The sequence below is a fragment of the Dictyostelium discoideum genome, assembly GCF_000004695.1.
Source record: "Dictyostelium discoideum AX4 chromosome 2 chromosome, whole genome shotgun sequence".
In the NCBI taxonomy this organism is placed as follows: domain Eukaryota; phylum Evosea; class Eumycetozoa; order Dictyosteliales; family Dictyosteliaceae; genus Dictyostelium; species Dictyostelium discoideum.
In genome coordinates this window covers 6,307,717-6,333,032 of record NC_007088.5, presented here as the reverse complement: position 1 = coordinate 6,333,032, position 25,316 = coordinate 6,307,717, and the positions used below count along the sequence as shown (strand labels likewise).

The 25,316-nt window shown below is 26.5% G+C and overlaps 7 protein-coding genes across 7 annotated transcripts; 3 read left to right on the top strand and 4 right to left on the bottom strand.

Moving 5' to 3' along the window:
* Positions 1 to 150: 150 nt before the first annotated feature.
* Positions 151 to 1,888, bottom strand: DDB_G0276219 (hypothetical protein; the record flags this gene model as incomplete). The annotated part of the gene is made up of 2 exons (XM_638185.1): positions 151 to 483; positions 587 to 1,888. 2 exons carry the CDS (start codon positions 1,886 to 1,888, stop codon positions 151 to 153), a joined length of 1,635 nt encoding a protein of 544 aa, XP_643277.1.
* Positions 1,889 to 2,938: 1,050 nt separating this feature from the next.
* On the bottom strand, positions 2,939 to 4,745 carry DDB_G0276097 (hypothetical protein; the record flags this gene model as incomplete). The annotated part of the gene is made up of 2 exons (XM_638184.1): positions 2,939 to 3,280; positions 3,387 to 4,745. 2 exons carry the CDS (start codon positions 4,743 to 4,745, stop codon positions 2,939 to 2,941), a joined length of 1,701 nt encoding a protein of 566 aa, XP_643276.1.
* A 477-nt stretch (positions 4,746 to 5,222) lies between these two features.
* DDB_G0276099 (hypothetical protein) lies at positions 5,223 to 6,353 on the bottom strand (the record flags this gene model as incomplete). Its single annotated transcript, XM_638183.1, has 2 exons — positions 5,223 to 5,398; positions 5,510 to 6,353. 2 exons carry the CDS (start codon positions 6,351 to 6,353, stop codon positions 5,223 to 5,225), a joined length of 1,020 nt encoding a protein of 339 aa, XP_643275.1.
* Positions 6,354 to 7,154: 801 nt separating this feature from the next.
* smc3 (structural maintenance of chromosome protein) lies at positions 7,155 to 11,776 on the top strand (the record flags this gene model as incomplete). The annotated part of the gene is made up of 4 exons (XM_638182.1): positions 7,155 to 7,248; positions 7,406 to 7,584; positions 7,657 to 8,191; positions 8,271 to 11,776. 4 exons carry the CDS (start codon positions 7,155 to 7,157, stop codon positions 11,774 to 11,776), a joined length of 4,314 nt encoding a protein of 1,437 aa, XP_643274.1.
* A 158-nt stretch (positions 11,777 to 11,934) lies between these two features.
* nsfA (N-ethylmaleimide-sensitive fusion protein) lies at positions 11,935 to 14,279 on the bottom strand (the record flags this gene model as incomplete). Its single annotated transcript, XM_638181.1, has 2 exons — positions 11,935 to 13,945; positions 14,074 to 14,279. The coding sequence occupies 2 exons, from the start codon at positions 14,277 to 14,279 to the stop codon at positions 11,935 to 11,937; spliced, it is 2,217 nt and encodes a 738-aa protein (XP_643273.1).
* Positions 14,280 to 16,141: 1,862 nt separating this feature from the next.
* Positions 16,142 to 19,712, top strand: pdeE (cAMP/cGMP-stimulated cAMP/cGMP phosphodiesterase; the record flags this gene model as incomplete). The annotated part of the gene is made up of 3 exons (XM_638180.1): positions 16,142 to 16,185; positions 16,387 to 18,260; positions 18,340 to 19,712. 3 exons carry the CDS (start codon positions 16,142 to 16,144, stop codon positions 19,710 to 19,712), a joined length of 3,291 nt encoding a protein of 1,096 aa, XP_643272.1.
* A 781-nt stretch (positions 19,713 to 20,493) lies between these two features.
* On the top strand, positions 20,494 to 25,248 carry DDB_G0276221 (hypothetical protein; the record flags this gene model as incomplete). The annotated part of the gene is made up of 4 exons (XM_638179.1): positions 20,494 to 20,637; positions 20,738 to 20,902; positions 21,023 to 21,658; positions 21,754 to 25,248. The coding sequence occupies 4 exons, from the start codon at positions 20,494 to 20,496 to the stop codon at positions 25,246 to 25,248; spliced, it is 4,440 nt and encodes a 1,479-aa protein (XP_643271.1).
* Positions 25,249 to 25,316: the final 68 nt, after the last annotated feature.

The following is a 25,316-nucleotide window of genomic DNA, read 5'->3' as shown; positions in this document are numbered from 1 at the left end:
AAATCAAACCAATCCTTTTAGATTTATTAATTTTATTATATACAATAAAGGGTAATTTAATAATTACTTTTTTTTTTTTTTATTTTATTTTATTTTATTTTTTTTTATTATTTTTTTTTTTTATTATTTATTTAATCAATTTAAAAAATATTATTTTTTATCTTCTGGAAATGGAGAACCACCAATAACAGTACTATCTTTAGTTAGTGATACAAATGCTACACCGTCTATATATTTAGCAGTTGGAATTAATCTTAGGCAGTCAATCCATGGTCTAGATGGAATTTGAAACTCTTTCTTGATTTCACCATATGTTCTTGGATTAATATTTCTTCTAAGATGAGAACTTAAATATGTTGGGAATTTTCTTTCAATATAAAAACTAATTGTGTGTGATTCACTTGGCGAGCAAAACCAATTGACAATTGAATTTGGTGCATCAACTACTATTGAAAAAGAATCTGAAGTTTCGATTACATCATACTAAAAATTAAAATAATAATAAAATTTAATTAGTATGTTGTAATTGATATCTTTTTTGAAAAATAAAAAAATAAAAAAAATAAAAAATAATAATAATACATACTTGTGGAGAATAATCAATGTTTTTAAATCCACAACAATCTTTATAAGAAAATTGTAAATCAAAAGTAGAGTTAACCAATTTAATTTTGTTATTTTGTATTGAAACTTTGAATGGATGTGATTCAATAAGGGTAGGTTGATCAGGTTTTTCAGGATCTGATTTGGAAGAAAAAAAAGACTTGAGATAACTTGCATAACTAACGATTGTTTCATCCTTCTTTACTCTTACAAATGAATCTTTTGATACATTTGGATCTTTAATATAATTTCTTAAAGATTGTTCCATAACCAGAGTGAGTTTATTTAAAAAGTTGACTTTTGGAATACCACCTTGATCTTGTAAAACTTTTAATCTAATGAGATCAAATGTACATTTGTTATAAACTTTACCAGCTTCAGAGCCTTCTTGGGCAATAACATAATGTAATACGCTATCAACATACCAGTATTTGCATTTTTTATCTCCAGTTTTTGAATCAACTTCTTTTTCTTGACCACCGATTTCTGGATTTGTAATATCATCACGAATATATTTTTCAACTTCAGCAACGGTTCTCATGTTTTTAAAGTTATGGACAACAACAACCATAACAGGGATTTGATATCCATTGGCTTTGCTATCTTGGAGGTACTCGGCATGTCTTTGTTGAGTATTGCAAATATCCTCATTGTTACCTGTATCTCTGACTTCGATAATTAAATTTGCAACTTTATAAGACTGAGAGATTAAATTATCAATGGCTTTGATATCCTTGATGCTATGGGTACCCCTATCGGAATCAAGTGAAGATGATGCTAATCTTTTCAAACCTTGAGTATCCATATAAATATAATCTGAAATTGATGATTGTATAAACCCAAATGCAGGTGTTGCATGTTGATATGAAGATGGGAAATTCTTGTTTTCCAAGTTATTGATCAAAAAAGTTTTACCACTGTTGTAATCACCTGTTAATGCCACTAATAATTTTGAGTATTCAGATTGTTGATTTACAAACATAGATGCAAACTGGCTACCATCGGTTGTTATTCCCCATCCTTCTTTTATTGCCAAAATGGATTTAATATTAATTATAACATTATATTGATCAAATTTTTCAATAAATATAGGGCCAGAAGAATATTGAATTATTTGTTCATAGTTTCCTATTCCTATCGCTAATAAAATTGGAATTAAAATTAAAAAAGCATTTTTCCAGCTTATAAATTTTCTAAAGCTTAAAAAATTTCTCCAGCTTAAAAAATGTGGAGGCTGTGGAGGCTGTGGAGGCTGTCGAGGTTCAGTGAGAGGAGAATCAGGCATTTTAAATGTTATACTGCTTGTTTGGTTTCGTTTTTTTTTTTATTTTTCAAAAGTTTGCTTTGAAATTTTTTTTTTTTTTTTCAAAAGATTGCTTTAAAAATTATTTTTTTTTAAAAAAATTTTTGGATCAATAACAAATATCTTGTAAATGCTTATTTTTTTACGAAAAAAAAAAAAAAAAAAAAAAAAAATTATTTAGATAATTCCGAGCTACTTTGATGGGATTTTAAAAAGAATTATTGTAAAATTTTACAAAAAATTTATTAAAAATTCAAATGTTTTTAATATGGTGATCAATTATCTGTATTTATTTATTTTGGAACTAAAAAAAAACAAAAATAAAAATAAAAAAATAAAAAAATAAAAAGAGATAAAGATTTTAAATTAAATGCATAAATATATTTTATTAAGTTAAGTTTTCGATACACCAGAATTAATTTTGTTTATAAAATACCACCTGGGCTTTTTAAAAAAAAAAGTTTAAAAGGTAATAAAAAACAAAAAATATAATAGATAAGGCAGATATGGAAAATTTAGCATTTTTGTTTTTTAAGAAATGAGTTTAAAAAAAATATTTCATAAATTTGAGAAATAAAAAAAATGGGAACTTTTACTAAGAGAAACAGATTTATTTTTTTTTTTTTTTTTTTTTTTTTTTTGGGTTTTTCCAAACCATCAACAATTAGAAATTTATAATTCTTTTTTTTTCTAAATTAATTACCACAGTTGTAATCACCTGTTAGAGCTACTATAAATTTGCAAATTCAGAAATTTTGTTTATATAGAACCTGGGCTTTTTTAAAAAAAAAAAAAAAAAAAAAAAATAGATATTGACCAAGACCCACACCAAATCAAATGATTAATTATTGATATAATAAATTAAATTAAAAATTTAAATTAATATTAAAGTTGGTTAAATCAAATTTTTAATTTTTAAAAAAAAAAATAAAAATAAAAATTTACACATTTTTTTTTATTTTTTTTTTTAAATTTTATTGTTTTTATATTTTTTAATTTATTTGAATTTTTAGTTTATTTAAAATTTTAATTTTAATTATTATCATCTTTTGGGAATGGAGACCCAGCAACAACAGTACTATCTTCAGAGAGTGATACATGGGCAGTACCATCTTTATATACAGCAGTTGAAATTAAACTTTTACAAGTAATCCAATGCTTTGTTGGAATTACAAAATATTTTCTATGTTTAATATATGTTCTACGATTAATTTTATTTTTAATATGTGAGGTTGAATATGTTGGAGATTTTCTTTCATAATAGAGAAAAACTATGTTAGGATTGTTTTTTGAGCAACTCCAGTTTATATATGAATTTGGAAGATCACATGTAATTCCGAAATTATTTTCAAGTTCATTAAAAGTTACGTCACACTAAAAAAAATAAAATTGAATTAGTTAGTGGTATTTAATATGTTTGAGAAATAAAATCTATAAAAATAATAATAATAATAATAATAATAATAATAATAATACTTACTTGTGGATTAAAATCAATATTTTTAAATCCACAGCTATCTTTAAAAGCAAATTCCAAATCAAATGAAGAGTTGGTTAATTTAATTTTGTTATTTTCTATTATTAATTTAAATGGATTAGTTTCAATGTCAATTGGTTCATCAGGATCTGGTTTGGAAGAAAATTGATTATAAATATTTCTTACAAAACTAAAGAGTTTCCATGAATCCTTCTTTACATTTACAAATCCATCTTTTGGTAAATTTGGATCTCTTAAATTATTTCTTAGAGATTGCTCTATATTTATTATGAGAGAATTTAAAATATTTATTTTTGGTACATAAGCTTGATTGGTAAGAATAGTTGATCTAATGAGATCAAATGTACATTTGTTATAAAATTTTCCTGCTTTTGATCCTCCTTTAGCAACAACGAAATGGTAAATTCTACCAACATACCAGTATTGGCAACCAATGGTTCCTGGAGTTGAACTAATGACTAATTGACCCCCAATTTCAGGATTAATAATGTCGTCACGAATGTATTTTTCAACTTCAGATATTGTTTCCAAATTTTTAAAATTATGAACAACAACAACTTTTTTTGGAATAACTTGATCTTGAAAATACTCTTCATGTCTTTGTTCCTGAGTACAATAATCATCATTATTACCAGTATCTCTAACTTCAAAAATAATGCTAGGAACATTGTATGAATCTGAAACCAAACTATCAAGGGCTTTGATATCCTTGATACTATGTCTACTGCTATCATCACGAATTGAAGAAGATGCTAATCGTTTTAAACCTTGAGTATCCATATAAACATAGGGAGAAATTGATGATTCAACAAATGAGAATGCAGGTGTAGCATTTTGGTATGAAGATTGATAATTAGTATTCTCTAAATTATTTAAAAACCAAGTTTTACCACTATTATAATCCCCTGTTATAGCTATTAATATTTTTTGATATTCAGCATCTTGGTTTAAAAATTTTTTTGAAAATTGCCCACCATCTGATACTATTTCCCATCCATCTTTAAGTGACAAAATTGATTTAATATCAATTATAACACTATAATTCATTGGTAAAAGTTGTTTTGGGGAAGTACAAAACCATGGAGACGACCAGTAATAACATATACTAATCTTTCTTTCTGTTAAATATAATTGTAATGATGGATTTAGTATTGCAATTATTGTTAGCAAAGGAACAAAAATAAGTGTTAGAATCAATTTAATTGCTAAATTTCTAATTGAAGATGGAATACCAATTATAGCACCAAATAATGCAAATATCCAACCAAAATTACTGGGAGGCGGTGGAGGGTGTGAAAATTGAGTTTGATTTATAGGAACAGTTTGAGTATTTGAAGACATTTTAAAATTAAAATGTTTTTTTTTTTTTAAAAATCTAAATTCTTTTTTTTAACTATTTATATTTTTTTTTTTTTTTTTTTTAAAAATCTAAATTCTTTTTTTTTCTATGGAAACTTTATTTTTTTTTAAAAATTTTAGTTTTTTTTTTTATAAAAATTTTAGTTTTCTAAGTTTATTAAGTCGATGAATACCCTATCAATTGGAAACTTATTTTTCTTTTTTCTAAGATTATTAAGTCGATGAATACCCGACCAATTGGAAACTTATTTTTTTAAAAAAAGAAAAAAAAAAAAATATATATATATAAATCACAAATTCATAAATCTAATTTGGTATTTTTAAAAAAAGATTTTATTAAAATTTAATATTATTTTTCTTATTTTTAAATGGATCTCTTAAATTTGTATTATATTTTTTTTTTTTTTTTTTTTTTTTTTATTTTATTTTATTTTATTTTTTTTAAAAAAAAAGAAGGATTTATAATCTTGATTGAATTTGGGATTTAACTAATTGTATAACATCTAATGGAGTTACTGGTGGTGGATTTACAAGTTTGAAAAGGTTGGAAAGGAAAGCAACCAATGAAACAGATCTGATTAAACCAAACTTCTTTTTGTTACCAGAATTGTAAAGATATTTTGCAACTTCCAAAGCTAAAAAAAAAAAAAAAAAAAAAAAAAAATTAAAAATTTATTAATAAAAAGTTATTTTTAAATTACAAAAATAATAATAATAATAATAATAATAATAATAAATATACATACTTGTAATTAAAGTTAAATTTTTACGTTGAGAGAAACGAATGACACCAATGACAGCAATGATGAGACAAGTGCCAATATCTTTGATATCACCACGAAGTATTGCATTTAAAAGATCGAAAACAGAGGAGATGATGAATTTATATTCATGGAATTGTTTGAAGAGTACGTTGATTGGAGTACGAGATAAAACCATAATGAGTACATTGAGCATTGATTGAACTTGATCGAGTGTGATATTTGAGGCCATTGACATGATGAGACCCCAATTCAATGGGAATCCCTTTGAAGCACCTCTTCTCTTTTTACGTGTGCCATTCTCACCACTACCACCACCACCACCACCATTTGAGCTTTGTGAGCTATTTTCACGTGATTGTCTATCTGCAATTCTATTATAACGAGTGGTGCCACTTTCACCATTGGAACCACTACCATTTGAAGTTGATGCTGATGCAGTTGATGATGAAACCAATCTTGCTGCAACATCTTGAATTTGTAATAAATATTTATTTGATATATTTTCAATGCCATTAACACCACATTTGTTGGTGGTGGAGGTGGTGTTATCATCTATATTTTTATTTATATTATCTTCATCTTCATCCTCTTCTTCATCTTCTAAAATATCCTCTTCATCATCTGCAAATTCATTTAATCTATGTTTCTCTTGATATCTTAAAAATGTCTCTCTAATATTTTGATAAGATTCTTCATCCATATATGGTTCTAATAAACCAACAACATCTTTACAGTCTTTAGTTTCTATTCTATATAAAATTGATCTTAATGTTGAAACAATCTTTTTAATTGCTTGATCTGTTAATTCTCTTTGAAATTTTTCCATTTCTTTACTTTACTTTTTTTTTTTTTTTTTTTTTTTTTTTTTAATAATACAAAAAAAATAATAAATTACAAAAAAAAAAAAAAAAAAAAAAAAATTTGAAATAAAAAAAAAAAAATTAGAAAAAAAAAATTAAAAATTTTTTTTTTTATTTTTTATCAAAAACATTGCGTGATATCAATCCTTTTTAAATATCTGGTTGATTACTCTGTTTTTATTTATTTCCAACTAAATTTTTTTATTTTTTTATTTTTTTTTTTTTTTTTTTTGAAGAGGTATTTTGACATCACATGACATTATATGAAATAGCAACATTTACAAGTATTAAAAAAAAAAAAAAAAAGTCAAAATACCTTAAACATAAAATTTTAAAAATAGTTTTTTTTTTTAATTATTTATTTCAATCTTTTGAAACAAAAAAAAAATAAAATAATAAATTAAATTAAAAATTTTATTAAAAAAAAATTATAATAAAATAAATAATAATTTAAAAAAAATAATAATAATAGAAATAAAATATAATTTTAAAAAAAAAAAAAAAAAAAATAGAATTGGATTATTTTTGTCTTTATTTTTTTTCAATAATTCTTTCATTTTCCACGAAATTGGCGCCAAATTTTTTTTTTTTTTTTTTTTAATTTTTTTTTTTTTTTCCATTGGAATTTTTTATTTTTTATCCGTTTATAATTTTAATTTCATTTTATTCAAAAAAATAGAAAAAAAAAAAAATAAAAAAAAAGAAAATTAATTATATGTATATATTATATATATAAATATTTTTCTCTTTTTCATTTATAAAAAAAAATGTTTATAAAATTCATATTTATAAAAGGTTTTAGAAGTTATAAAGATCAAGGTTTTACATCTATTACATTACACCCAGGTTTTAATGTTGTTAGTAAGTATAGTTTAAATTAAAAAAATAATAATAATATTTCTTTTTTTTACTAATAATAATAATAATAATAATAATAATAATAATAATAATAATAATAATAATAATAATAATAATAATAATAATTTAATTTAAAAAATAAAATAAAATAAAATACTAGCTGGTAGAAATGGTGCAGGTAAAAGTAATTTATTTGCAGCAATTAGATTTCTATTAGGTGATCTTAATGTTGGTAATAATTCAGAAGATAGATTAAAACTATTACACAGTTATGGTGGTAATACAATGCAAACTGGTTATGTAGAGATTGTATTTGATAATAGTGATCATAGATTCCCTGTAAGTTTTTTTTTTTTTTTTTTTTTTTTTTAATAAAATTAAAATAATCTCTAATTATTATTATTATTTTAGATTGATAAAACTGAATTTTCATTACGTAGAACATTTGGTACATCAAAAGATGAATTTAGTATTGGTAATAATAAATTATCTAAAGCAGATGTTAGAAATATGTTTGAAGCAGCCGGTTTCTCAAGTAGTAATCCATACTATATCGTACAACAAGGTAAAATCAATACATTAGCATTAATGAAAGATTCTGATAGATTGGATATGTTAAAAGAGGTAGCAGGTGCAACCGTTTATGAAGAACGTAAGAGAGAGTCTGTTGCAATCATGATAGAGTCTGAGAGTAAATCAATAAAGATTGAAGAATTTCTAAAATACATTGATGAACGTATCAAAGTATTAGATAAAGAACGTAAAGAATTACAATTATATCAAACTCAAATTGAAATGAAAAAACAATTTGAAGCCTATATCATTCATTTAGAAGCAAATGAATCAAATGATAGAATTCTAGATCTTGAAAAAGAAAAAGAAAAATATTTAATTCATTCTTCAAAAGAATCTAAAAAATTAGAAAGATTTACTGATGAATTAAAAAGTAATTATTTATTTATTATTTATTACTTTAAATATTTATAATTTATATATATACTAATATTATTTATTTCTTTTTAAAGAGGATGAAAGTAAATTTAATAAACTTTTAAGTGAAATTAAAAAAATTGATAATGAAAAAATTATGGTAGAAAAATTAAATGAAGTATTTGATAAACAAAAAGCACAATTAGTTATACAACAAAAACATTTTAAAAAGTTATTATCAAAGGAACAAGCTAAATTGGAAAAGTTACAAAAGGAACAAGATTTATTGAGTGGTAGTAAAGAGAAATTAGAGAAAGAGATTGAAATCATTAAACCAAAACTAGAGGAGTTAATAGGCCAAGAGGATGATATTGATAATAAATTGTCAAGTACTGAAAGAAATTTACAAGAATTGTATGTTAAACAAGGTATGTTTCAATTTAAATCAAAGACAGAGAGAGATAAATATTTGGGTGATGAAAGTTCAAAACTTGAGGATATAGTTAACCAATATGAACAACAAGCTCAATCATTGGAGGAGGATGTAGAGGATATGAAACAAATTCAGCAATCAAAGGGTAAACAATTTGATAATAGTATGGCTTCAAAAGATAAAGAAGCAGAGATTGTAAAGACAGCAGAATTGAGAGTTCATGAATTAAAGTTGGAGAAAGATCAAATTGAACAACGAGTTTCCTCAACTTTCCAATCGATCAATGAAATGAAATCCAATCTAACAGAGCATAGAAATGAATGGAAGAAAGCAGAAAGAAACCTTCAAACCATTATGAATCGTCCATTGAGTGAGGGTTTGACAAGATTGAATCAAATTAGACAAGAGGGTAAAATCAAGGGTATTCATGGTCCATTGGTTGAACTCTTTGATATCGTTGAGCCAGAGGCAACTTTAGCATTGGAGGTTGTAGGTGGCAATGGTTTATTCCATGTGGTGGTCGACACTGATGATACCGCCTCAAAGATATTGGAGATCTTAAACACTGAAAACATTGGTCGTCTTTCATTCATTCCATTGAATCGTGTAAGAACTAAACCACCAAAATTCCCAATACTAGAGAATGATTTAGTTTGTCCATTGATTAAGGTGATCTCATTCGATCCAATCTATACAGAGGCAATGAAATTGGTATTTGGTAAAACTTTAATCTGTAAAGATGAAGCCACAGCTGAACAAGTTAGAAAATCAAGTCATGTCGATTGTATTACATTTGAAGGTGATGTTTTCCATTCAAAAGGTGCTGTAACCGGTGGTTACTATAGTAAAAAGAAATTAAAACTCTCTAGTTATCAACAAATTAAACATTGGCGTCAACAATATCAACAACTTCAAACTCAATTAACTGAGAAGGAATCTGAATTGGAGAAACTTCAAGCATCTCTTTTATCCATTCAAAAAACCATTAGAACCAAAGAGGATGAAAAGAATAAAATCTTATCAAACAATGATAATAGTAGAGTGGAATTGGATAAAATCATCTCTGAACGTACTATGTACATTGAAATTCTTGAGAAGAAACAAACCATCTTAAAGAAATTAAAGATTGATATTCAAAATTGTAAAGATACTATCGATGGTTATCAAAAACAAATCAATACAGCATTCAATACTAAATTAACTGAAGAAGAGAGTAATTTACTTTTAACATTGAGTGAATCATCGATTCAATTAAAGGAACAAAAGATTTCAATCTCTTCAGACGTTATGAAACTTCAATCTAGAAAGAATCAAATGACCAATCAACTCAATCAAAACTATGGTAAACGTTTAATGGAAATCGAAGGTGAGATTAAATCACTTAATCCTGAAAACTCTAAATTACAAATTGAACTTAAACAAAAGGAAATCGATGAGATCAATATAGAGATTGATGGTGTTCGTGAGAAATTAGAATCATTGGTTCAATCATTGAATGAAAAAGACGCTGAAATTAAACCAATTAAAGTATCAATCGATGCATTGAAACAACAAACCTCTACAATCGCTGATCAATTGGTTGCCGATGGTAAAAAGATGGAATCCCTCCTTGCACAAATTCAAAGTTTTAATAAAGTTAGAGATGCTAAACAGCTAAGAGTACTATCAAAAGGTGATAGATTCAATTTTGAAGAATTGAAGAAATATAATAAAGATCAATCAGTTGAAGAATTAAATAAGATCAATAAATCATTGGCTTCATTGAGACATGTAAATCAAAAAGCAAATGATCAATTCAATAGTTTTACAAATCAATACAATAGTTTAGAGGCAAGAAGAGATGAACTTTATGAATCCAATGCTTCAATTCAATTACTTATTAAAACACTTGATAATAAAAAAGATGAAGCTATCGCTAGAACTTTTAGTGGTGTCGCAAAGAATTTCACTCAAGTATTTAAAGAATTGATTCCAGGTGGCAGTGCTAAATTAGTAATGAAACGTCAAATGGACGAAGATGAAGGCGAGGGTGAAGATCCAAAAGAATGGGCCGATGGTGAAACTCCAAAAGGATTATTAACCTTCACTGGTATTGGTATTCAAGTTTCATTTGGTGAAGGTCATGAACCATGTTCAATGAGACAATTAAGTGGTGGTCAAAAAACTTTGGTAGCTTTGGCTTTAATTTTCGCACTTCAACGTACTGATCCTGCTCCATTCTATCTTTTAGATGAAATTGATGCTGCACTCGATCATAACTATAGAGTAGCCGTATCAAAGATGATTCGTAAACATTCAAGAGAGATTCAATTCATTGCCACTACTTTTGGTCCAGAGTTTGTCATGGATGCTAATCAAAATTGGATTGTTGTTTTCAATAAAGGTGGTTCTAAGTTAGTACCAGGTTCAACTGAAGATGCTCTTAACGTTATTAAACAATTGGATAATGGTAGTGCTTTCGATTACTCTTATCAAGGTATTACAGAAGAAGAGTTTAATCAAGATAGACCAGTTTTGGGTGTTGCTGAAAATAAACATCTCGTCGCATTTGAATTTAAACGTGCTAAAAAGAGGGCTCTCAAAGCTTTGGCTAAAGCTGAAGAGGCCTGCGCTATAATGGTTCAAGATGAGGCTAATCAAGATTCAAATGCTGATTCCTCTGAAAAACTTAAACATGACAAGAAAATATTTGAAAAACTTCATAAAGAATATCTTCTTAGAGCAGCTGAATTTAATCAAGTAAAAGAGAGATTCATACGTTTTGGTGGTATCATTAAGCAACAAGGTGATGATGAATTAAGTCAATCAAGTCAACCACAAGATAAAGAAATGGAAAATATTGAAAAAGAAAAAGATAATAATCAACAAACTTCAGATACTGAAATGAAAGATACTGACCAATCAACCACAAAACAAAAATCACCACCAAAAAGAAAATCACCTTCTCAAGATACTTCAGATATTGAAACCTCTGACGATGAATCAAAGAAAAAACAAACAGAATCTAATCAAGAGGAATCAGATATTGATGAAGAAACTCCATCTCAACGTTTCGAAGAGGCTTTAAATTATGCTTCACAAAAATTAAAACAACATGGTTTACAAGAATCTGAACAATCTGAACAAGAAGAAGATGATGATGATATTTCAAGTGATTCAAGTGATTAAAATTAATAAAAAAAAAAGTTAAATAATTTAAAACAGTAAATTAAAAATAAATTGTACAAAATTTCTATAAAAAAAAAATAAATAAATAAAATAATAAAAAAAAATCATTATTTATTTTATCAAATAATTAATTCAAAGTTGATTAACTATTAATTTATTTAAAAATTACGTATATTAAAATCTTCTAAACACATTTTAAAGTTATCAATGAAATTACCTTCTTCTTGTCTTGCCATTTCGACAATCATAATGATTTGTTTGATAGTGATTGGTGAAGTAAAGAAGGAGGCAGCTTCAGAGGCTTCTTTTTGAGTGAAACCAAGTTCAAAGCAAACGGTTTGGAATTCTTTAGCGGTACTGATTGATGGAACGGATAAAACTGTAGCAAAACAATCCATAATATCCATATCTTTGAGAATATCAGGATTGGAAGTAGTTGCAATCACTAAAAGTTTACGACCTTTTGGTGGGGTTCTTTTAAAGAGAACTGCCAAAGTTTGAAGGATAAGATTTGAGAAACGTGGACCAATTGGTACATATTCAATGAGACGTTCAATTTCATCGACAACGACACAACTCATTGGAGATTTATAAGAGTCTTCGAAAACCTTTGTGATTTTTGATGCCTTTGCAGATTCATTGTAACCAAGTAAATCATTTGGACTAATGATACGAGTGAATGGGAATTCTGAACTCTTGGCAAGGGTCGCAGCCAAAGAAGATTTACCACAACCTGGTCTACCTGACAAGAGGACCGACATCATTGGAGTTCTATTTGATTTCTTTACTTGCTCAACAAAGGCATTACCACTTTGTAAGAGTTTATCAAAGACTGGACCATAATTGATGATACCATTCTCTGCATAGGATTCGAATTGATTATCTGTGGAACCAAATGATGGAGTGACCTCGGTGATGGCTCTCTTGAAATCTTGATCGCAAACTTTAATATCCTCTGGTTTGATTTCAACGTTTTTAATGTTTTTAGTATCGACTTGTCTACTGAAAGCATAGGATGCAGCAGATTTCACAACACCTTCAATCTCAGCACCACTATAGTTTCTAGTTGTATGAGCGTAATTGGCGAGATTAACATCTTTGTCCAATGCATTTTGATCCCTCATTTTAGCGGTATGAATCTTAAAGATTTGTTCTCTACCATGTTCATCGGGTAATGAGATCTCAACGTGTACTTCTAAACGACCTGGACGAAGTAAAGCTTCATCGATCATATCCTTTCTATTGGTCATACCAATGACCAAGATGTTATTTAAAGATTCGACACCATCAATCATTGCTAATAATTGATTTACCACTGAATCACCAACACCTGAATCGCCTTGTCTTGAGCCACGTGATTTGCAAATTGCATCCAATTCATCGAAAATGATAATATGTAAACCTGAATCATCACCCTTTGCCTTTTGTTCAATCTCTGCATCTCTAAATAACATTCTAATATTCTCTTCGGATTGACCGACATATTTATTTAAAATCGATGGACCAGAGACAACCTTTGGTTCACGGCCATTTAACATCTTACCGATTTGTCTGGCGATTAAAGTTTTACCAGTACCAGGTGGACCATATAAAAGCATACCTTTAACATGATTGACACCTAATTTCTTTACGATTGCTGGTGGGAAAATACGTGAAGAGAATGCACGTCTGAAAATATCTCTAAACTCTGCATCCAAACCACCAATACCCATATTTTCGAAATCCCAATCTGAAGTGAAAATTTGATTTACAACCAATGGTCCATTGGTTTCGATATCAATCAATGATCCTGGCATTTTTTGTAAAATTATCTTGGTGGCTGGTGAAATGATAGCCCAACCTTTATCTTTGGTTGGAACTTCATTGGTTTCAACTGCTTCAACTCTTAATTCAAATGTTGAATTACTATTCTTTATATAAAATAATTGACCAAATGTAAAGTATTGACTATTGAAATTGTCAATGATTTTACCAATGATCTCTTGTGAATCTTGTTTTGGTCCTTGTTTACCTTTGGTTAAATAATCGATACTAACTTTCATTGAACCACAAATATTTGGATTTGGATCATAAAATTCAACATAAACTTCTTCATTATTACTAACATACATCCATCCTCTTAATGCTTTTGATAATGCAATTGAATCTGGTTTCATATTTTTATTTGGTCTTTTATAAATAATAAATAATTAATTTAATTATTTATTATTATTATTATTTTTATTTTAATTTTAAAATTATAATATATCTATAAATTATTTATGTATATAAGTATGTATATATTGTATGTTACTTACGATGCAGATAAAATATATTCATTTGCTCCAACTCTAATTTTAATATAATTTGTATTGGTTGTATAAAGATTTGATTGTACATTTGGGAATAAAAAACTGAATGATGAAATTGGTAAATATGCTCTATTTGTAAAAGCTTCTTCTGGATCATTTGAGGCTTGAACCTTTAATTTAATTGAATCTCCTACTGGTGGTGGATAACTCATTTTATATAATATATATATTTATTCTTGTGTGTGTGTTTTTTTTTTTTTTTTTGTAAAAATATGTATACACAAAAATTAAAGTAATAGTACTATTAATTGATTGTTTTTTTGTATACTAAGAAAATATATTCGTTTAATAAATAAATAAATTGTAATATATATTTTTAAAAAAAAAAAAAAAAGAATATAAAAAAATAAAATAAAATTAAAAAAAAAAAATTAAAAAAAAAAATCTTTTTTTTTAATTTTTTTTTAATTTTTAAAAAATTCAATATTTAATTTAAAACTGCAGTCGTGGTTATTCTCATTAATAATGACTCACAACAGAAAAAGTTATCATATGGTAACTGAATTCAAAATATTTTTTTCCTTTTTTTAAACTTCACACCCAATCAATTTTTTTCTTCAGTCACATCTTAATCTGAAAAAAAAAAAAAAAAAAAGGGAACAATCCACTTTTCATAATATATCTTTTTATTTTTATAATTTACTTTATTAATAATCATTTTTTTTATTTTTATTTATTTTATTTTTATTTTTTTTAAAAAATGGTAATCAACTTCCGTGGTAATAATAAATTGCATAAAAAAAAAAATTAGTTTTGAGTCTCTAACAAATAAAGATTGAACTATATTGATTAAGGATTAAAGATTAATGACTTTGGCAATTTTTTTTTAAATTTTAGCAATGTATGGATATTTTTTTTTTTTTAATATATCTATTCAGTGTTTTTTATTTTTTTTTTTTTTTTGTTTTTTTTTTAAAATAAATATATTTTTTTTTTTTTAATCAATTGTGGTGTATGTAAAATTATGATTAAATAAAAAAAAAAAGAAAAAAAGATAAAAAAAAAAAATAAAAATAAAATTAGATAATAATGTTGGGAATAAAAAAAATAATATTAAAAAAAAAAAAAAAAACATTGATTGTCTGTCTCCTCATATCAAAAAAACACACCCAAAACAATAATAATAATAATAATAATAAAAAAAAAAAAGAAAAAAAAAAAGATTAAAACATTTTTTGATCCAATGATTGAGATTTTAAATTTTAAGAGAATACAGATGAATCAATGAATTGGGAAAATATTAAAAAAAAAAATAAAAAAAAAAATAAAAAAAAAAATTAAAAAAAAAAAATTGAAAAAAAAAAATATATATATGTGATTAATTTATATAAATATGTAAATTTTTGGGTAGTGGTGGGTGTATGATTTTGATATTTTTTGGATCATCAAAATTTTCAAACAAAACCAGTGTTGAAAAACAATAAAAAAAAAAAAAATTAAACAAAACAAAAAATAGTTTTTTTTTTATCAGTTATATACCCCAAATCAATAATTCATTAAAAAAAAAAAAATAAAAAAAAATTAAAAAAAATAAAAAAAAAGAAATCTTGGCCATTTTGATTCAGTTTTTTTCATTCACACCTTTCAAACACCCAAAAAATTTATTATTTTAAAAAATTGATATATAAAGATAAAAACTTCACACACCCCCATTCACTCAAACCCACAATTAAAATATTATATAGTGCTCACCTATCATATCATTTCAACTTTTTTTTTTTTTTTTTAATTAACATTACAAAATAAAAATAAAAAAAAATTATAAAATAAAAACCATAAAAAAAAAATAAAAAAAAAAATAAAAAACATAAACCTTTTTTTTTTTTTTTTTTCCTGTAATTACATTGTTATCTTTTTCAATTTATTATTATTTATTTATAATTAATTAATTTATTTATTTTTTATATAATTATTTAATTTTATTTATTAGATTGTATAATATTATTTATTTTTTTTATTTATTATTAAAAAAAAAAAAAAAACTAAAAAAAACTAAAAATAAAAATAAAAAAAAATGAATTCTAAATATGGGGATAACATTATAGATTTTCTAAGATAGTATGTATATAATATTTTCACATATTTTTTATTTATTTTTGTTTATCTTAATTATTATTTTTTTATAATTTTTCTCAAAAAAAAAAAAAAAAAAAAAAAAAAAAATAAAATAATAAAAAAAATAAAATAAATAATTTACTAAAATTTAAAATTAATTCTCTTTTTTTTTTTTTTTTTATTATTTTTTTTTTTTTAAAATAGTTTAGAAAAATTTGTAAAAAGTTTAACAAAAGATAATAAGATTGAAGAATTTAAAACTTTTGATATTAAATCATTATTATATCCAAGAAATAAAGATTATTTTGGAAATTTATCAAAATTTCTATTGGCAGTGATTTCAGCAAGAATTGGAAGTAATTTCATAAATGAGGATGATATTTTTGAAATCTCTGAATTATTAAAAGAATTTTTAGGTCAAGAGCTTGAACATTTACCCTACCTTTCCTATGAGGAGTTATATGTAGAGATAGTTGAACAAGTTGGTGAAATCAATGGCACAGTATCAGAGATCATTGAAGCCATTACAGTCACCATTGATTTCTTGGACACCTTTGAAAAGGTTTCTCAAACCATCGATAGATCAAATGAAAAACAAAAGCTATTGGCATACCTATCGGCACCAGTGAACCAGTTGGATAATAGTGTCAGTGGCGTGTTCAACGAAAATGATTATACCGACATTCAAAGATTCTTTACAGAATTAACCAATGAGAATAACCAGTCACCCGACTCAAACATTTCAATATTGATCAATGATTTTCAATCACTATTAAATATATTAGAATCACAACAAGCATCATCATCATCATCTAAAATGATAATAAACGATTCACCAAGAACTCAACAAAGAAATGGCACAACTGAGCAACAAAAAAAGCAACAACAACAACAGTATTTACAAAAAAATAAAGAGCCATTCTATTCAAAAGATAAGATCATGCAAGTTAGTGGACCATCGTATGTGTTCACACCATCGGATTGTAATGTGTCTATTCAGGTTGGTATTCCACCAGACACATTGAAAAGGGATCAAAGCATTTGTCATTTCATTGTACCCCATTTCTTAATATCAAAAGATGTCTCATTGTCAGAGGTTGAATTCCCAATTTTCTATAACAAATTCGTACAAAAAGGTAAAACCAAGGTTGTAATCATTTGTACAGTGGAACAAAAACAAAGAATTGAAACCATCCTATGTGAGTCAATCTTTGGTCCAGCTCCTGAACACATCTACACTGATGAAGAGATCACCATACCAGATTATAAAATTGATTTATTAACTGAACGTTTAGCAATTGATCCAAGAGCAAATGACGAAAAGTTAGATAGTTATGTTATCTTTAAAACTTTTGATACCTTTGGTGTGGTTGATATTGATTTACCATCTGCAAGTGATCCAACAAAATTAATTAACCTTAGAATTAGAAATACTAAAGGTTTAATTAGTTTTCATGAAGATTATCATGTAGTTCAAAAACAATTACATTTAAAATTACAAGAACAACAACAAGATCAACAAGATAAATCATCATCATCAACTACTGATAAACAAATGATAAATACAAGTGGTAATAGAATTATATTAAAGAATAATACAGTTTCAGTAATTGATTCAACTATTGAATCACAATATGTACCAGTGTTACCATTTGGTAATGATCATGAACAAGTAAAGAAATTTAAAGCACCAATTTTAGGTGTAACATTTTTGGGTGTTAGTCATGGTTTAGATTTTACACATTGTTCACATACGACTGGTTTCATCATTTGGATTAATGGTAGTGGTGTTGTTGTTGATCCACCAGTTGGTAATACAACATATCTTCAAACAAATGGAATCTATGGTAAAACAGTTGAACATATCATTTTAACACATTGTCATGCAGATCATGATAGTGGTATCCTTCAAAAAATCATTGAAAGAAATAAAGTTACCCTATATACTACTAAAACTATCAATGAATCTTATATGAGAAAATTAAAAGCATTAACTGGTTTACCTGAACAAAGTTTAAAAAATTATTATACTTGGGTACCAGTTACAATTGGTAATAAAATTAAAATTTTAGGTGCTGGTAAGTAGTAATTTAATTACATAAATAATAATTTAATTTAAATTAATACTAATAATTGGTTTGGTTTTTTTTTATTTAGAATTTGAATTTGATTATAGTTTTCATGTTATACCAACAATTAGATTTAAATTAGAAATTTATAATAAAAAGATAAGTTATTCAGCAGATACATTTTATGATTTACAAAAGTTTAAACAATTAAAAGATCAAGGTGTGTTATCAAAAAAGAGAATTGAAAGATTGAAATCATTTGTATTTGATGCTGATATGATTATTCATGAAAGTGGTGTAGCACCAATTCATACACCAATGGCAAACCTTTTGGAGTTACCATCAGAGATAAGGAAGAAGATTAGAGTCGTTCATTGTAGTAGTTCAGTGGATACTAAAGGTGAGATTATACGTCCAAAAGAAGGTTTAGAGAATACTGAAATCATTAAAGTTGATAGAAAATATAAAGGAGTGGCAGAGTGTATTCAAATTCAAACAGCTTTAAATCATTGTAGTGTTTTCTCAAAATTATCACCAGCTGAAGTTCAAAGAGTATTCTTTTTATGTAAGAAAATTTGGGTTAAACGTAATGATGTTATCATTAAGAAAGGCTCGCCATCCGATATGTTTTATATCATTCTTAGTGGCAAAGTATTGGTTTACGAGAATGAATATGAACCAATCAAATCTACAACTTCGGTGGGTACAGTTGTGACTGATACCACTACAATTACAACCACCGTTAAAACTGATGCAATTAAAATCCCAACTATTAAATTATGTGCTGGTGAAACGTTGGGTGAAAGTGCTTTACAATTGGATAAGAATATCGATGCTTCAGCAACCGTCATTGCAGAGACTGACGTTTGCTTATTGGTTTGGAAAACTATGGATCTTCGTACTGAATTCCATTCAAATCTAAATACTTTTATCTCCAAGGTGCATATGGATTTATCTCATATCAATTCTTGTCGTGATGCTATCATTCGTGCATTCCAACATAATATCACTCAACATATCAATAAAGAAGAGGTCGATAGCATTGCCAATGGTTCAAAGGATGTTTCATTTGCTCATCATCAAGTCATATTCAATGAGGGTGATACAAGTGACTCTATGTATATCATTAAACAAGGTAGAGTTAGAATTCATAGTAAAAAGAATAAAAATATCATTCGTTATCTAAATGTTGGTGACTTTTTCGGTGAAACCGCTTACAGACGTTCAAATGAAGATAGTAATTTCCTACCAACTCGTTCTTTCACTGCCACTGCCATTGATCCAACTATTCTCTTGAAATTGGATATTGAATCCATCGTTAATCCTCGTATTCAAAATATAATTGAACAAAAAGCTAAAAAGAATGCTGAAGATAATATTCGTTATCACGCTTATTCTCCAAAAATTAGAACTCCAAGAACTCCAAGAAAAGTTTATCCAATTGAAGGTTTATCAATTTAAATGGTGGAACTTTATCTTCTTTTAAATTAAGTTATAATAATTAAAAGAAAAAAAAAAAAAAATATATTTTACAAATGTTAAATTTTTTTTTTTTTAATATTTAAAAAAAAAAAAAAAAAAAATTAATAATAGAAATAATTTTTAAATTAAGATATAATAAAATTTTGTATTATTTCATGTAATTCTAAAACCAAACAATAAGATTTCTTTTTTTTTATTTTTATCTTTTTTAATTTTAGAATTTTTTTTTTATTTTTTTTTTATTTTTATTTTAGAATTATGGATAAATAGGGCACTCGAAAATATACAAAATGATAAACGACTAAATCCATTTTTTTTTTTTTTAATCAAAAATTTTATTTTTAGTATTTATTTTTTTTTATCATTTTTTATAATTGTTTTTTATTTAGTTTATTTGGTTTATTTTTTTTTAAAATTTCAATATTTTTGTTTATTAATAGAAATTAAAAAAAAAAAAACAAGATTAAAAATTAAATTATTAAAATAAAAAAAACAATTTTCTATTTTTTTTTTTTTTTTTGAAAAGTTTACATAAATTTCATTAAAAATAAAAATTAAAAAAAAAAAAGTTTTTTTTTGTTGAAAAAAAAAAAAATCTTGTCATTTTTTATTTTTTTATTTTATTTGTATATAAATAATTGTTTTTCGTTTTTTATTTTATATAAAGTATTAATTTATAATTTTTACATCCTTTTTGTTTTTTGTTTGTTTGTTTGTTTAAAATAGGATTATAAATTATATTAATAGGCTATAAAATAAAATGCCTGAAGAACAACCACAACAACAACAACAACCAGTTCGTGAACAACCATCGAACCCAGATGATGTACCATGGAAAAAAGTATGGACAATCAATGAAATGAGAGATTCTGCAAAGGATTGGAATTTATCATCAGATGCAGGTGTAAGTATTTATTTACTATACTTATTTTTTTTTTAATATACCTCTTTTTAAAGTGATCACTAATAAAATCTTAAAATTTTTTTTCAAAATATCAATACAGCTTTTAAATTATATGCAAGATTTTGCAAATAAACTTATCTATAAAACTAAAGAATTAGAATTTCAAGTTGATGAATTAGTTAAAGATTCAAAATCAATTCATGTTAAAGTTCATAATACATTTGATCAATTTTTAATGTTATCAAATACTCAATTCATTGAAAATGTATGACTATACTCATATATATATATAAATTATTATTATTTCATTAAAGTAGAATAATTATTAATATAAATATTTATTATTATTATTATTATTATTATTATTATTATTATTATCAAACAGAGAGTTTATGAAGATAATTCAGAATTAAATAATGAGCAAAATGAACAAACAGATAAACCACAACAACAAGAGATTACAGAAGAAATATTAATACCAAAATTTTCAAAAGCAATATTAATTGGTTTGGAAGCATTAGAGAAAGCAAACTTTGTAAATGCAGCATTGGAAATTTCAGAACAATCAAATAGTAATAACAATAATAATGATTATCAACAACAAATGAATGGTAGTATTGCAGCATCATCAGCTGAAGGCGGTTTAGTTGAAGGTGGTGAACAAGCAGGTACTGATGCACAACCATCAGCAAATACAGAAAAGAAGAAAGAGAAATTAGATCACTATTTAAGATACCCATTACCACATATCATTGGTTCACAACAATTTCATCAAGATGATTTCTGTGGTTTATTCATTGAAGATTCTGATTCTGATTCTTCAGATGAAGAAGATGAGGAAGATGTTGATGCTGAGGATGGTAGTGATGAATCTTCAAGTGAAAGTAGTAGTGATGATGATGATGAAAAAGATGAACAACAACAATCAACATTGTTCCTCACTGATGAACAACCAAAACAACAAAACTTTTTCTTCCAAGATGAAGATGCTACATCTGAAAATAATGCAAATAAGAAGGTAGTTATTCATTATTGTTTTCTTTTTTTTTTTTTTATAATGATTTTTATTAATTCTATTTTTTTTTTTTTTTTTTTTTTTTTTTTTATATACTATAGTCTGAATCATTATTTGAAGATGAGGATGATATTTTCGGTGATAAACCAGTCGCAAGTAAAAAATCATCAAATTCATACACTTCTTCATTATCAGATATTTTAGGTGGTGATGATGAAGATGATTTATTCGGTGGTAGTAAAAAGAAACAACAACAACAAGAAGATGCAGATGGTGATGAACCAACTAAAAAGAAAGATCCATTCGCTGATGAACTTAATAATACATTATCTTCAAAGAATAAAGGAGGTGACGATGATTTATTCGGTGGTAGTAGTTCAACTACAACCACTTCAAAACCAAAGAAGAAATCAATGTTTGATGATGATTTATTCGGTGATTCTGAAGAAACACCTGCACCAAAAAGTAGTGCTAGTAGAAAAGTTACATTTGATGATTCATTATTTGGTGATGATGAAACAGCTTTACCAACCTCTAAAAAAGATTCAACTACTACCTCTTCACAACCACAACAAAAGAAAACATTAAATGATTTATTCACTGATGAAGATCTAACACCAGCAACCAAAAAAGAAACAAAGAAATCATCATCACTTAGCTTTTTGGATGGTATGGATGAAGATGATCTATTTGGTACTCCAAAACCAAAATCAACTACAACATCAGCAGCACCAACAGCAACTACTACCAAACCACCAACTCCAATACCTGATTCAGATGCATCAGGTAGTGAGTCAACAACTGGTAAAAGTAGTCCAGCACCAAAGAAACCAGTTGGTGGTGTTAAATTATTTGATTTCGATGCTGCTGGTGGTGATATATTCAGTGGAAAGAAAGTTGGCACTGGTGGTAAATCATCTCCATCACCAGCACCAAAGACAGAGTCAAAAGCATCAGAGGATGACTTTTTCTCATCAGATAAGAAATCAACATCTGCAACCAAGAAGGATGCTGAAATCTTTGGTTCAGAAGGTGGCTTATTAGATGTACCAGAAAAGAAAATTAAAAGACATGATCCAAAGAAATATGTCGATAGTGATGTACTTGGAATTGATTCAATCTCTAGTGATAAAAATAAACCAAAAGTTCAAGATCCATTTGGAGTTGGTGCTGCTGGTAGTAATGATGATGATTCATTTGATATTCCAAAAGCAAATTCTAAAAAAGAACAAGAAACTAAACCAACTAAATCAACTACTACTGATGATGATCTTGATATTCCAAAAGCACCAACAACAGCAACAACAACAACAACCACAAAACCAGCAGTTAAAAAATCAACTAAATCAAACTTTTTCGATTTTGAAGATACAGATTCACCATTATCATCAAATAAAAAGAGTGGTGGTGATGATGATTTATTTAGTTTTGATTCAAGTAAAACAACAACAGAAACAAAGAAACAACCAATCACTGAGGAACCAAAGAAGAAACAAGATACAACAACAACACCATCAATTGATCCATTTAGTGGACTTGATATCAAAAAACCATCAGAAGCTTCTATTTCACCAGCATCACCAGTTTCAACCATTGAATCAGACCCATTATTTGGTGATATTAAAAAACCAGTCGCTCAAAAACCAAAGAAAACTAATTTCTTTGATGGTGATTTAACAAAAGACGAACCAGCAAAATCTGAACCAACTAAAGTTGAACCAACCAAAGTCGAACCAACCAAAGCTGAACCAACAAAAGTTGAACCAGCAAAAGTTGAACCAACCAAAGTTGAATCAGACAAGAAAGAATCTAACCCACTCGGTGGTGGTGACGAAGAATCAGTATTTGGTGATTTCTCAATTAAAAAAAATCCAACAACATCATCATCAACAACTGCTACTGAAAATAAACCAGCAGTTAAAAAATCAACTAAATCAAACTTTTTCGATTTTGAAGACACAGATTCACCATTATCATCAAATAAAAAGAATGATGATGATATTTTCTCATCAACAACAAAGAAATCAACAACAACAACAACAACAACAACATCAAGTAAAGACTTTTTTGGTGATTTGGATACTAGTAGCGGTAATAAAAAAGTTGAAGAAAAGAAATCATCAGATTTTGATAGTTTCTTCTCTGGTAGTGATGATCCATTAGGAATTACAAAACCAAAATCAAAGACAACTACTACACCACCACTTACATCTACAACAGCAAATATTGAATCTGATGATCCACTTTCATTAGGTTTACCAACATTCACAAATAACAACAATAATAATAATGCAAAACCACCTCCACCACCATCACCATTAGGAGAGGATGTACCATCACCATTAACAAGTAATAATACAAAGAATAGAACTAAATCAATTGGATCAATGTTTGAAGCACAACAACAACTACAACAACAACAACAAGAAAAGAATAGATCAGAATCACCAACATCAGAAAAAGCTGAACCAACAAAGAAAACATCAAATATTTCGTCACTTCAAAATAAATTATCATTAAATCCAAATATGTTTTTACCAGGATCTAAAATGCCAAAGAAAAAGAAAGAAGAATCAGAAAATGAAGATGATAGTAGTACAAATAATGATAATGATTCATCTGCAACTGATTTATCAGATTCTGGTAGATCATCACCATCTGTCACTTCTCCAACCCTATCTGGTGGTAGACCACGTAGAAATACAGTTTCGTCTCGTAATAATAATGACTCTGAAGAAAGTGAACCAGTTAAAGAATTGACTCATGCAACTGCAAGTAGACCAAAATCTGGTGGTCGTAGACCTCCAACTCGTAAATCTGGTACTTCTGCTCCAAATAGATCAGAATCTCCAACTCCAACTCAAAAATCCGATTCAGAATCTGAAAAAGTCAGATCCTCTTCACCAATTACAACCAAACCAGTTGTTTCTGAACCAACAAAGAAGACTATTTCAAATACATCATTCTTTGATGATATTCCATCAGAAAAAACTTCTAGTGGTAAATCTTCACCATCTCCAACTATTAAATCAACATCAGAAAAAGTTACAATTGACCCATTAGGTGATATCTTTGCATCTACTACTACTAAACCAACTGCTTCTGAAACCAAAGCTGCTCTTTCCTCTGCTCCTAAAAAATCTGAACCAGAAACACCAAAAGAAACACCAAAAGAAACACCAAAAGAAAAAGAACAAACAAAAGAAAAAGAACAACCAAAAGAAACACCAAAAACTACAACAACCAAGAAATCAACCAAAGCAGTTGAAACTAAATCTGAAACAGATTCATTCTTTGATGATATCCCAGATATTATTTCAAGACCAAAAGCTTCAGTTAAAAGTGCTGCAGCCAAAAAAGCATCATCAACTACTAAACCAGTTATTTCTGATGATATTTTCGATGATATTACTAGTACAACCTCAAAATCAACAACAACAACAACTACAACAACTACTACTAAAGCAAAATCAACTAAAGCCGTTGATAATTTATTCGATGATGATACCAACACAACTACAAAAGCAACTCCAACAAAAGCAACTCCTTCGAAATCAAAACCAAAAGCTAAAAATGTGGAAAATTTATTTGATTAAACATTAAAACTCATAATAAAATAATTTTTTAAAAACAATTTTAATCTTAATATTTAAAAAAGAAATTT